Source organism: Canis lupus, chromosome 8 (assembly GCF_003254725.2).
Source record: "Canis lupus dingo isolate Sandy chromosome 8, ASM325472v2, whole genome shotgun sequence".
In the NCBI taxonomy this organism is placed as follows: Eukaryota; Metazoa; Chordata; class Mammalia; order Carnivora; family Canidae; genus Canis; species Canis lupus.
Genome location: NC_064250.1, coordinates 51,717,405 through 51,730,026, shown reverse-complemented (window position 1 = coordinate 51,730,026; position 12,622 = coordinate 51,717,405). Strand labels below are relative to the sequence as shown.

Sequence of the window (12,622 nt, the reverse complement as noted above, 5' to 3'; positions counted from 1 at the left end):
TTTTCTTCATTATAGTTTCAAAACAGTCCTAAAAGTCACTTAAAGGAAACTCCCTGTGATTTTGCTATTATATGAAATGGTAGAAGATCGTATCTTAAAAGTACCATAAAACAATTAACAAGTCAATTATACCTGAATTTCCAATCAGATGATCTTTGTCTTCTATCCAGTACAGAGAGTCATTCTTACACAAGGTAACCAGCCATAGAGGGTACATGCCACATCTTCACAATCACTGTATCAGTTTTGCATAGCTATCTTTATAAGACTAAACCTGAAATTCACCCTACTGTCTCCATCAACCCACCATGCTGTCATAGAAAATGATGGAATAAAGTTAAGCCCATCCATGCTTAGTCTACTCATACTAAATGAGATATAGTTTTTCAACATAAACTCTACTCATGGAGGTGATATCTATGTGACAGCACCTCGAAATCATCAAGCAAACACCCAATTTGGCAAACAGGTAAGAAAAATCAAAGGTCATGAATGAAGGAACCACTGCTAGGAAAAATGTGGAGAACCTAAAATGCAAACATTTTTTTAGAAACTTGCAAATCATGCCTGGATATAAGTAACTTTTCTATACACGATGAGCTGAACTGAATCTTTTATTTTGAAAAATATCAAAACCTAGCAGTTTCCTATTGAACGAGTTTCTATTCTTGGATGTGCAGTAAGAAATTGTGATGTTTTCATTTCCATTAGCTGAGATCAATCTGTTGTCTTGAGAAATAGCTCATGGAAAATCAGAGAGCCAAACCTTCTCCCCCAACCCCACCCTCCCCCAAAAAAGTCTATTGTCATTAGATAGAATCCTTAACCAACCATAGGATCCTGCAGCAGCATTATAAGAAATACAATGTATTTTAGATATATGCAACATTCTATAGAATACACTATTCCTAAAAGTCAGGTAAAGGCCAGATTTCTGTGATGATACTCCAGTTATAATGTCATGCGCTATTACTGTTGTTTAGGTCAAAGGCAGGCCACCTGTGGCATGCATGCTACCAAAATAATTACTAACGGCCTTTGTATTCTTCCATATAAGACTCAGCTCTGCTTTTCTCTACATTCCTTCTTCTTTCATCCTTCCTCTTTCATTCACTTATTGTATCTTTTTCCCTTTCTTTCCATTTTCTCCATAATCTTTGCCAAAAATAAGCATGAGCTTTGTTCAAACCTGCTGGTGACACTGAAGTGAAGGCTCACCTCTTGATGCAGGCTAAGCTACCCCAAATTTGCTAACATAGGCCCAGAGAAAATCAAATAGGTAACTTAATTTTGAAGATATTTGTGAGATAAAGTAGTAAATTACAACTCTAGAAGTCAAGGTTGATACAAAGTAATGATCTGTGATGTAAAGAGGTAAGGTTGATTTGCTAGGTGAGCAAACTGGTTCTGATGCTCATTCCCAAATAGAAGTTCCCCTGATATTTTAGATGTCGATCATTAGATATAGAGGCATCTATAGCACGATTTTAAGCAACCTAACATTCTGATACACACGGTTGGTTTCATTAAAAGTTTATATCTGCACTTTACAGTTAGATCCAGTATATCTGATCTCTATATATTCTTTACATTCTGCAATTAAAACATACTTGCTCACATTTCCATATAGCCATCTAATCACAGAAGACCTAGTCTGCTCTCTACGAGGAGATGAGGCAAGCAGATTCTTTTAATGACTTGGGCTCAGAGGTCTTCTACAATAAAAAATTCATGTGTATTGTCTACATAATAAAATCCAGAATACATTACCCTAGGCCTGTATATCTCAGAAACATTTTTGAAGCATGATATGGCATTGTCACAAAAGAAAGCTTACATTTCCCAAACCATTCTAGTACTTCATTATATGTTGACAAATTGTTCGAGTCAGATAATGCAACAGTTTTCATTCTGAACTGAGACACAATCTGCTCTTGACAAAGTCAGAAAAAAAATCATAGAAAGCCAGAAAGAATCCTGGTTGATTTTTAGCACAAAACAATGCCTGGAACTGGGTGGCTGAAAGGAACTTGTCAATGAGAGAAAAATATATACGTACCTTCTGAAGACCATGCTATTCACCACAGTTAGAATAACTTACCTTTCTATCTTTTCTGTGTGTGATCTCGTCCTGACCATTTTCTACCAGAAATGGTACGTATTTATGATATGGAATAAACTTGGGAGGATAAAGAAGCATTATGCCATAATTTAGGATAAAAAACTTTCCTAATGAGTACTGTGTGGACAAAGGGGATGGAAAATAAAGAGCATATAGGACAATTCCCTAGATATTCTGGAGAGATCCATACCTGCCTATTTCAGAGGAAAACAGCATTTCCAACTTATACATGTGGAAACGGGACTTTCAATAATACCAAGTACGTGGAATGAACAATCTGATTCCAAAACTTTCTGCAGATACTGTCCTTTGAGCTACAGATCTAGAGGCACATGCTTACATTTAGATCAATGAGAATCAAATATGTTTCTCTCTACATTGACAGAGTCCCCACTAACTTCTCCGGGTATATCTTAAGAGACTGGCAGAGCACATAAAGACAAAAAGCTATGAGAAAAATGAGAAATAGAACAAGGGGTATCTATGCACACGAAAAAAAAAGTTGAGAAATAGGGATTCAAGAAAAACTAAACATGATAGAGATACCATTGTTATCAGCGCCTGCTCCCACTTATGCAACCATAATATGACTTTAGGATTTTCTCAGATAACACCATGAATCTTTTTATAAAACCAAAAGGCCAACTGACTATAAGTTCAGTTTGTAAAATATAAACTCCTACCATAAAGGCTGCATTTAGAAAACCAGAAGATCAACAGGACCCACTATGTCAGGAATTTCAACAAATCTCTTTGTAATTGGTATTCAGAAAATTCAGGTGTTTGCTCATCTTTAAAAATAGCCATGTTAAAAATGAAATGAGAAGGAAGTGAAGACACAGGTTATAGATTGCCACAGAACTGATATATCTCCACCATCAATTCTCGAATCACCTTCGTAAAATCAGTCTTCTAGAATTAAATCAGCTGATGTGCCTTTAGTATTGCTAGTGGACAAAAATAAGAACCAATTTCAATATGGCTCTCTTCCAATATGAACCAAATACACAGGTATATACATATAAATATATTCACAAAATAGAAATGCATATATAAACAGAATGACTAGGTACCTATAAACGAAATAGATATCAATCAATCTAGCCAGAGGGAATTTCTGACATTTGAAAAACCCCTGAGAATGCTTTAAACTCTTCTAATTAGAAGAAAAAATAAACTCTGAACGTCTTCACCATTTGGAAGACCTAAGAAGTTCTCTAAATTCAGAATTTTGAGAAAATAGCTACAAACCTTAAATATACTCTAAATTCTAGACAATGCAAATGGGAGAGTTTCAAAATTGTTATCCAGATGACTTAATTAATGGAAAACTGAACTCCTCAGAGCAAAAAATATTGCTTGAATTGTTTTTTGCTTCTCAGCTACAAGCAATCTAATCTAAAGAAAAACACAGGGAGTAAGCAAATGGGAAAACATCTAGTAATGTTGAACAAGAAATGTATCTTGTTCTTCCATTAAGAGCACCAGTCCTTTATTTTCCAAGTTTCTGGAGGAGGAAATTGCTTACAAATCTTTCAGAAGAGCCATCCTTTTACATAATATCCCTTAAGATTTCTTCAAACCTCTAAACAATGAAAAAAACTCCCAAGTATGAAAAGGTTGTACTCACGATCATTGCACTGGTTTCCAGAATACGAGGTCATGGAACAGTCACAAGTGAAGCCTTCCCACTGCTGCATGCAGACTCCCTGGTTGGCACATGAATCTTCCTGGCAGGTGGTACTTGGTCCTAGTAATTCAAAAGAAGAAAAGGAGAGAAGAATAAAGGGGAGAGAAAAGTGTTAATAGTTAATCAAGTTCAAAGTGAGCACTTGAATTTGCTACTCTCATGCCCCAAAACATTCAAAAACACAACCGCCAAAAATGTCAATTCTATATCATGCAACGAGAATAAGTACATACAAAAGACTACAGAAATATACACTTAGCCACAAACTACCAACAGTTACACACAGAAGGGAGAGGGCTGAACACATTGTTCTCTCTTAGGCAGACTTTGCAAAAAGAGCTTCATCTTTACCATCCAACTCGAAAGATACTTCATTTGGAACATGGTCTTTCAAAATGTATAATGGAAAGCAGAAAAATTTTTCCCATGATTCTTATGAATTAAGGCATAAAAGTCCCTGAAGCTCGCTTTATGACATTAAAAACACATTTGATGATATGAAGAGGAGAAGGAAGAGGAGAAGCACATAGCAGCCAACATGTACTGGTATTTTGTGGGTGTTAAGTACTGGGTCCTAAGCACTTTGTCTACATTATCTCATTATGCTCTCCAGTGACACTAAAAGTGAAGTAAGTATGACCATCCATTTTACAGATTAAAAGAAAAAGAAAAAAAATTAGCTCATACAAGTAGAATAATTTACCCAAAGTTATACATTTGGTAATGAAAGGACCCTGACGTCCAACTTAGGTAAACTACCACTTGACACCCAAGCTTTTAACTATATCAATCCTTCTTGGAGTGTTAGCTCTCAGACCACCATCACCTGGGAAGTTATCAGAAATGCAAAATATTGGACTCCAGCCCTGTTGAATTGGAAACATTGGAAAGAGGTATAAATTTGTGTTTTTACAAGCTTACAGGAAATTGTGATGCTGTCTAAAGTTTGAGAACTTGTATATTGCATCATGTTGCAGCCAAAGTTTCACAAAAGGGTATATTCAGAAACACGGTACATATGCCAGAGGATGCAAAAGATAATTATTTGAGGGATAGGAAGAAAATAATAAAATTACATTCATTTAAATTTTTCCTTTATTATTTCTATTTTTGTGAATCTTTCATAAGCAAATAATATTTAAGTACAGTGATACTTGTATCTGGTATATAAATTTATTTATACATTTATTTTGGGGGCATTCTCAAAATCTTTTCTAAACATGAGTAAGCAACTAAAAAAGTTTGGTGATCTTTACCTTATGGATTGTCGTTAAAATCTCTCTTTAGGTCAGCCTGGGGCCTTTCTTTAAGTATTCACTCTTTTTCATTTCTATCTTCTGCCTTAACCTTGAGATTAAAGATAAACCTGCACCTTTGGAATTATCTGAGCTACTAGGAAATATCTTAATATTCAGGCTAACTCTCAAAGCACCTCAGCAAAGGAGGTGAGCCCTTTGACTCATCCAATGTATTACTCAGATTCTGATGCAAAAAAGCACTTGACAGAGTAAAAATATATCCATTGCAATAAGTACATATTTCACAGTTTCCTAGCAAAGCCTCACACAGGCACGGAATATTGAAATGTATGCATGCAGAGTCCTAAGGATGCATGTTCAAAAGAGATACAAGACTATAAAGGATTTGTCTTCTGGGTGGCAAGACATTTTGTATTTATTCATCAAGGGTAGGAGCAGTACAGGCTGTCATTCCTAATACAAAGCTATTAGGATATGACATAAGAAAGTTCAAGACAATTACTAACACTGGGGGAGCAGCATTACTGCTGGGTCTCTCAACTCCTATATGCCATGTGGTTCCCCCATGTGGAGATGAAAGGAGGTTCATGGTCATGTTCTCAGTGGGTCTTAAACTTGAGCATTGTGTAGTACAAGTTTCATTAACAATGGCAAATCAGGACAGCTTCTTTCAAAGGATAAAAGTTTCTGAGAAGTCCATGGGGCTCCCTGACCAAACAGCTCTTACTAGACAATGGATTAGTAATTCAATTGTACTCAAGAATCAGAAACACATGGAAGGCTTTCCCTTGAAAGGCAGCAGAATAGCAAAAACGTTGGGAAAACACAATAATTCTGTAAATGTTGATTGAATCTGAAGTCAAAGGCTTTTCCATGCTTTTCCCTTCCCATCTAACTAGCCAAGTTTTCACCATTTTTCAAGGACCGGCCCGAATGCTTCCCCTGTATAAAACATTTCCCAATAACTTTGAACAATTCTCCCACTTCTTGGTGGCCATGGCACTTATTATTTGCATCATTAACAATGACATATGATAATATTCAATTTAACACTTTTTTACACATTGTGCTGTCCTCTGCTTATATAATCCTCTAATTGTTTCATTTTTTTTTTAGTATTTTCCCCCAAAAGATTGAATGCTGCCTGTTGTTAGAAATCATAATACACTTCGATTATATCCTCGCTGTGTTAAGTGTACTGTGCCAGATACAGAGAAAGTGTTCCAGCAAAGGTTGAGCTGATCTGAACTACAGCCCCCTGATATGCCTGTGTCTCCTCCTGTCAGAACCTGAGCATGGGTTACTATCTGTGCTCCTCAAAGGGAGCAATCTGTCCTTTTCATCAGAGGTTGGTCAGGACTCTAAAACAGAGGGAATTATAGGTTATTTTCAAATTCCACAGGATTTGTTTTGTGTGCATTAGGTAGTGAATGCCATGCAGAACCAAATAACCCTCTAAGACTGACTATACTGTGGTCACCTCAGAACAAGAGTGGTTTCAATGAGGGAGGGCTAGAAGAACCTGCAATGACTCCTAGTTGATCTTAGACTAAACTTGCATTTGCTATTGAGGCTGAGATTCTAGGCTCCTGCCAACCCCCTCCAGCCTCATTTCCCGCTACTGGCCTCCAGTTCACAGTGCTCCAGTCATTCCTTCATCCTTTCACTCCCTATCACATTGTGTGCCCCTGAGTCAGCAGCACCTGTACCACCTGTGGGCCCATGACAAATGTGCCTTGTCAGGCTCCATCCAGATCTACTGGCTGGGGGCAAGTCTCAGGAATCTGAGTTGTGGCAAGCCCTCTGGGTGATTCTGAGGCCTGCTTACATTCTAGGACCTCTGCTCTTACACTTCAAGACCATACCTACCGGGGCACCTGGGTGGCTCAGTCAGTTGAGCCTTTGGCTCAGGTCATGATGCCGGGGTCCTGGGATAGAGCCCCGCATCAGGCTCCTTGTTCAGTGGGAAGTCTGTTTCTCCCTTTTTTCCTGCTCATTGTCTCTCTCTCTCTTTATCTCTCGCAAATAAATAAAAATTTTAAAAAAGAAAAAAAAGGCCATCTTTAACTTAGAGATCCTCTGCTCTTGTTCTACCTACAGCCTGAAATGTCCTTCCTGCAAATTTTCAAATGACTGGTGCACTATGATATTCTAATGCTCAGGTTGAAAATGGGCATTCTGAAGGGCAAACTATATGATTTCACTCATATAAGGAATATAAGAAATAGTGAAATGGAGTATAGGGGAAAGGAGAGAAAATGAGTGGGAAATATCAGTGAAGGTGACAGAGCATGAGAGACTCCTAACTCTGGGAAATGAACAAGGGGTGGTGGAAAGGGAGGTGGGCGGGGGCTTGGGGTGCCTGGGTGACAGGCACTGAGGGGGGCACTTGATGGGATGAGCACTAGGTGTTATGCTATATGTTGACAAATAGAACTCCAATAAAAAAAATATACAAAAAAAGAAAATGGGCATTCTTCAGAATCTCCTATTTCAGGAGGTCCCCATCAGCATTTCCTGTGTTCTCTGTCACATCTTCTTCTTTATTTAACTCAACAATTGCACTGCCTATAGCTAAGTTATTTTTTTAAATTTTTTATTGTTTGTCTCATCCTACCCAAATTTAAGCACTGTGAGGGCAGAAGTCTTGTTTGTTTTGCTCACCTTTATATCTCTAATTTCTGATAAAGTATTTGGTATAAAGCAAGAGCTCAGAAAATATTGTTAAATGAAAAAAGAAAAAGAGAGACAAAACCAAAAAAAAAAAAGTCACTCTTTTATGATTTAAAGTCAAGTGGTTTTCCAAACTAACAATTTATTCATAAAATTTACCAATATCACCTCATACAAGCAATTTTCTACTTAGAATCAGTTTTGGGGGGGAGGTGGTGGTGGTGGTGGTATTTAATTGACCGCATTTCCTCCTCTAATTTAACTATTAGACTCATTGAATCACACCAAACATTGAGACAAGGATTCTTTTGTGTACCCAGTGTCCAGAGATAGTACAAACTGTTGAATGAGAAAGAGCTTGGACTACACTCTAAAACACTTTCTAGATGATAATATAAGCTCTTGGTCTTACTTCAAACTACTTAAGTACATCCTTTCTTGAACAGATTATCTTTTATATCTGTATCTGATTCTCATAGATAGCAGTTTCTCCAGCATTAAAGAGAGAGAAAGAAATTAGAGAAACCGAGACGCATGCCAAACTTCCCTGAAAAAAAGAAAAATAAAATCTTCAACAATGCTTCTAAATGTGCATCACTGATATAAAATGATCTCGTACAAAGAGGATATAATAATAATAAAACAAGGGATTTACATAGCACTTATGTGCCAGACACTGTACTAAGTGCATTTCAGATATTAATGCAATTAATCTTCATAAACACATGATGAAACAACTATAATTAAATGTATTAAAGAATCAGAAAACAGGAATGTTTTTCTCAGGAAGATATCCAGAACTTTACAAATAAAGGAATTTTATGACTGATGATCAAGTTGGAAGGCAAGAATTTCAGAGAAGTAAACTAAGTCATAGAGTTAGTGATTTTTTTGTGAGGCCCCCCAAAACAAGTAGTAGAGTCAAATCTCAAACCCAAGCTTGCTAATTCCACAGCTAAGCCACCTAATCTTTACTGCTAGGAGTAAACCAGAGAGTGAGTATGTGTGAGAATGAGTGTGTGTGTGTTACCATTGGATTAACAAAAGAAATTTAAATATAGTATGTCTAGTCTATAACCAGAAAAAGATGATATTTTAATGTTAAACTATGTGGGGTTTTCTTCAAGGAAAATTTCCAAAGTCCATTTCAATTCAAAATTCAATAAAAAATTAACAGGAAGAACTAGTTTTATCCAATTATATATAATACCAGAACAAAAATCTGTATCAAATACATATACTTATAAGACACTCCTAAGAACCTAATAATACTTTTGTCTAAAACATTCTTCCAAATCAAACTAAAATTGCAAATATTCTAAGATAACATAAATCTTCAGAATTATATATTTAGAATGTTTTTAAAATGACTATTAATAGCTTAAAACTACATTAAAACTTTAAGAAACCCTTGTATAGAGAGAGTGTATACTACTTTTGTATTTGATATGTAACCAATCCTCACTAAAATAGCCACATAGTCTTTTGAGAAAAGATGATGACTTTTTTTTTCTTTTTTTTGGTCTAGTGGTGAAGTGACAAGGCAACAGAAGTATGCATGAAAAGACTAAACAATCCTCAGTGATGTTAGTACTTCAATTTCTAACTCCCTGCTCTGCTTTTCATTCACAGAAAAGCATCACGTTGTGTCTTTTCTTTTTCAGATGATATCTCTGATGGCTGCCACAAATTTCCCATCAGTCTGCTTGAATTTGGTATTGTTTTTTTTTTTTTTTCTCTTTAAGAACTGTTCCAGACAGTCATTTCATGCCTGTTACTGCTAAAATCTACCTTTGCAGTACATGCAAACTGATTCAGTCAACTCCTCTTCATGGTCTAGAAAATCAAAAGTTGACAGACTGTCTTTTATGACTTGCAGGTCCTTGAGATAGAAGTCCTGCTGGAAGCACAGGACACTTCTATCAGAGTGCATTTTCCTTCTGTTATTGCCCAAGTAGGACTTAACCAAACCTAGGCCTCAGACATCCCAATTTAAAATAAATATTATTAAACCAGCACTAGTTGGTCTTGGCCATAGTGGAGTGGTGGGCTTGGTGCCCGGGGGACTCTGGGGGTGGCACATAAGCTCTCATTCCCTACATCCACTTATCCTAAAGGGTCAAGGCTAATAGCCCAGTGGTAGGTACATGGCAAGGCTGGCTTAATAATATTCATCATCTTTAATCACAAAGCATGAAGTGTTTGTCAAAGGATTCAGAATCCATGAGTGAAACCTGAATGTGTAAGCATCATCACAACAGACCTCTGTGCCAGTCAAAGGGTTTGTCCACCCCTTACAAAGCATAGCTACCATGGGAGAAGTCTTATGAGAGCTGTGATGGACTGTCCAGAGAGATCTTATCTGCCACCTGCAACTTTATTTTCTACTCCTGATAAGTGCATAAATCTTTCCACTTTCACATTTTAAAATTTACATTGTTTCATAGAGGAAGAGCAGTAATGGAGTGGTAAGGAAGAAAAAAATAGAAAAAGGAGAATGAATACATATAGATATATGTATTTGTGTGTGTACATATGTATGCAAGACTCTTATCAACTTCCTGAGCTATCTATAGTCTCCACTGCTATAATATAAGGATTTAAATGTTGAGGCTTCACAGACAGTGCCTGTGACATTAGGGATAGCCTGCTTAGTTAGCTGCACATATGTCTTGGTCTCTGCAGCAAAGATCTCTGTAGCTCTCAGAATAATTCTACATTTATAGTGTTGGGGTCCTTTTGGCTTTTCTGAAGACAGCCATTTACAGACAACATAAGATATGTCCCTTTTAATTGCCAGAAACCCAATTCACTTCTATTTAATTTTAAAATAAGAAAGCAATGACCTTTAAATGTGTCAAGTGTCCTTCATATAGAGCCAACTGAGAAGTGAATCTTCTAGTTCCCATTTTACAGAAGATTAAACAAAGCCAGAGAACAGGGTCCTAAATATTATTATAAAATTTCATTGGCAGGGGTGCCTGGGTGGCAGTTGGTTAAGTGTCCCACTCTTGGTTTTAGCTCAAATCATGGTCTCAGAGTCCTGAAATCGAGCCTCATGTACTGCTCAGCTCCCTGCTCAGCAAGGAGTCAGTTGGAGATTCTCTCGTCCTCAGTCCCTCCCCCCACCCACACATACACTCTCTCCCTCTCTCAAATAAGATAAATAAATAAAATCTTTTAAAGCAATTTCATTGGCAGAAAGACCTAAGAGCAGCTGAATTCCCAATGTTTTACTTTTTTTTTGTCTTGAAAGCAAGACCTATGCCTTCTAAATGCTCAGAAAGACATCAAAATTGCTCCTAGCAAGTATGCTTAGGTGTTTATGGTTTCCTCCTCTCAGATGAAGGTTCAAAAAAAGTCCCTCCCTTAGGATAATGAGTGAAAAAGACTAGTAACAAAATCCAATATTCTGGAGACACTCGGACAGTTTCAATAACACCGCTATTCTCCTCAATCGCTCCACCCCTCTCATCAAATACTGAGTATAAAATAAGTCAAGATGGGCATGGGAATTGCTTGAAACCAAGATCCTCTTATGAGGTCTTTATCTCCAATGAACTTTGATCAATTCTGTGCAGGTAAATATTTAACAACCAGAACAACAAAAAAGCCCTGATTTGTAGCATTTCTCTAACCTGACTTCCATAGTGTAAAATACTCCCACCGTGGCCAATTTCAAGCTAAAATATGTTATATGATGTTAACGGGCTTGCAAAATTCCTGAAAATTCCTGGGCTAATACAAGCTCTAGTACAGCACTCCCCGTGATGCTCAATGAAAGATGAAGTACTCACACTTTATGAGTAAAGCAATTTACTCAACATAACACTTCCATGACAATGGAGGGATGGTAGCAAATGCCTGCCTTTGTTAGGGTATTTGCGGATATGAGAGAATGGCTAGCATCATAACATCTTGCTTAACCCTGGTGCCTGAATCATAAAGATCAAATGATTAGATCATCTTTTCTTTTAAAAATCATGAATAAATCATCACAAAGTCAGTGCTGCCTCAGAAAATGTAAACTGAGGCCTCATGTTCTGATTTTCCTTCTTTTTCAGCACTGATGTACTAGTCTGTTGGGATAAGTAGAGGGCATTTTTAAAAAAGAGAGAAGAGGTTTCAAAGAGCAAGCTCAATGAAAGGATAGCTAATCTAAAAATATTTTGTTTTAAAGAACATTACTGCAACTATCATCTAGAACTTATTGAAATAGTATTGACATAAACACCATCTACCATAAAGTCAGCTAGAGGATATTCTCAAATACCGTCTGGTCATCTGTGTAGTGCCTCTGCTTTGGAAAGAGATAAATTCACCCTCACACCATATGGGACAGTAGGGAAGAGGTCATAGGCTTTAAAACTCAGCTTTTTCACTCACTAGCAATTTGATCCTGGGTTAGCCACTTAAATTCTCTAAACCTGAGTTTTCCCATCTGTATAATGGGGATAGAAATTGTTGCTACCTCACATGATGTTAGGATTAAATGAGATAACATACATAAAGCCTATAAAGTCATCTTGAAGTCGCAAGGTCATGGTCATGATGAAGACACAATATACCAATTCCTCAGCGTGGGCCTACACTAAGTAAAGCCTCAATGAAGGGTATTATCAAATCTGCTGGGGAAGAAAATCAAGTTCTCTCCATTTTAGTTGGGAGTATAGTTGGTCAGGAGTCCAGAAACAAGACACATTAAGGTAGTAAGTCACAACAGTACAGCTCTCTTGTAAGAAGCCTTTGTCATACAATGCTAAGGGGCAAAAGGCAAGAACCTTTGGAAAGTTCTATTTAATACTTATCTCTTCTTATTTCCCATACTGCAAATCATCTCTGAGAGACTGATTTCACTAGGTCAAATACTACATTCTA

At 37.0% G+C, this 12,622-nt stretch overlaps 1 protein-coding gene across 20 annotated transcripts in view; it reads right to left on the bottom strand.

The window, feature by feature from the left end:
* Positions 1–12,622, bottom strand: part of NRXN3 (neurexin 3) — a 1,528,419-nt gene that overhangs the window by 771,742 nt on the left and 744,055 nt on the right. For all 20 annotated transcript variants that reach the window (XM_049113340.1, XM_049113345.1, XM_025442408.3 and 17 more), the window contains one exon: positions 3,753–3,872. In XM_049113340.1, coding sequence (XP_048969297.1) covers positions 3,753–3,872 — 120 coding nt within the window. The remainder of the gene's footprint in view (positions 1–3,752; positions 3,873–12,622) is intronic.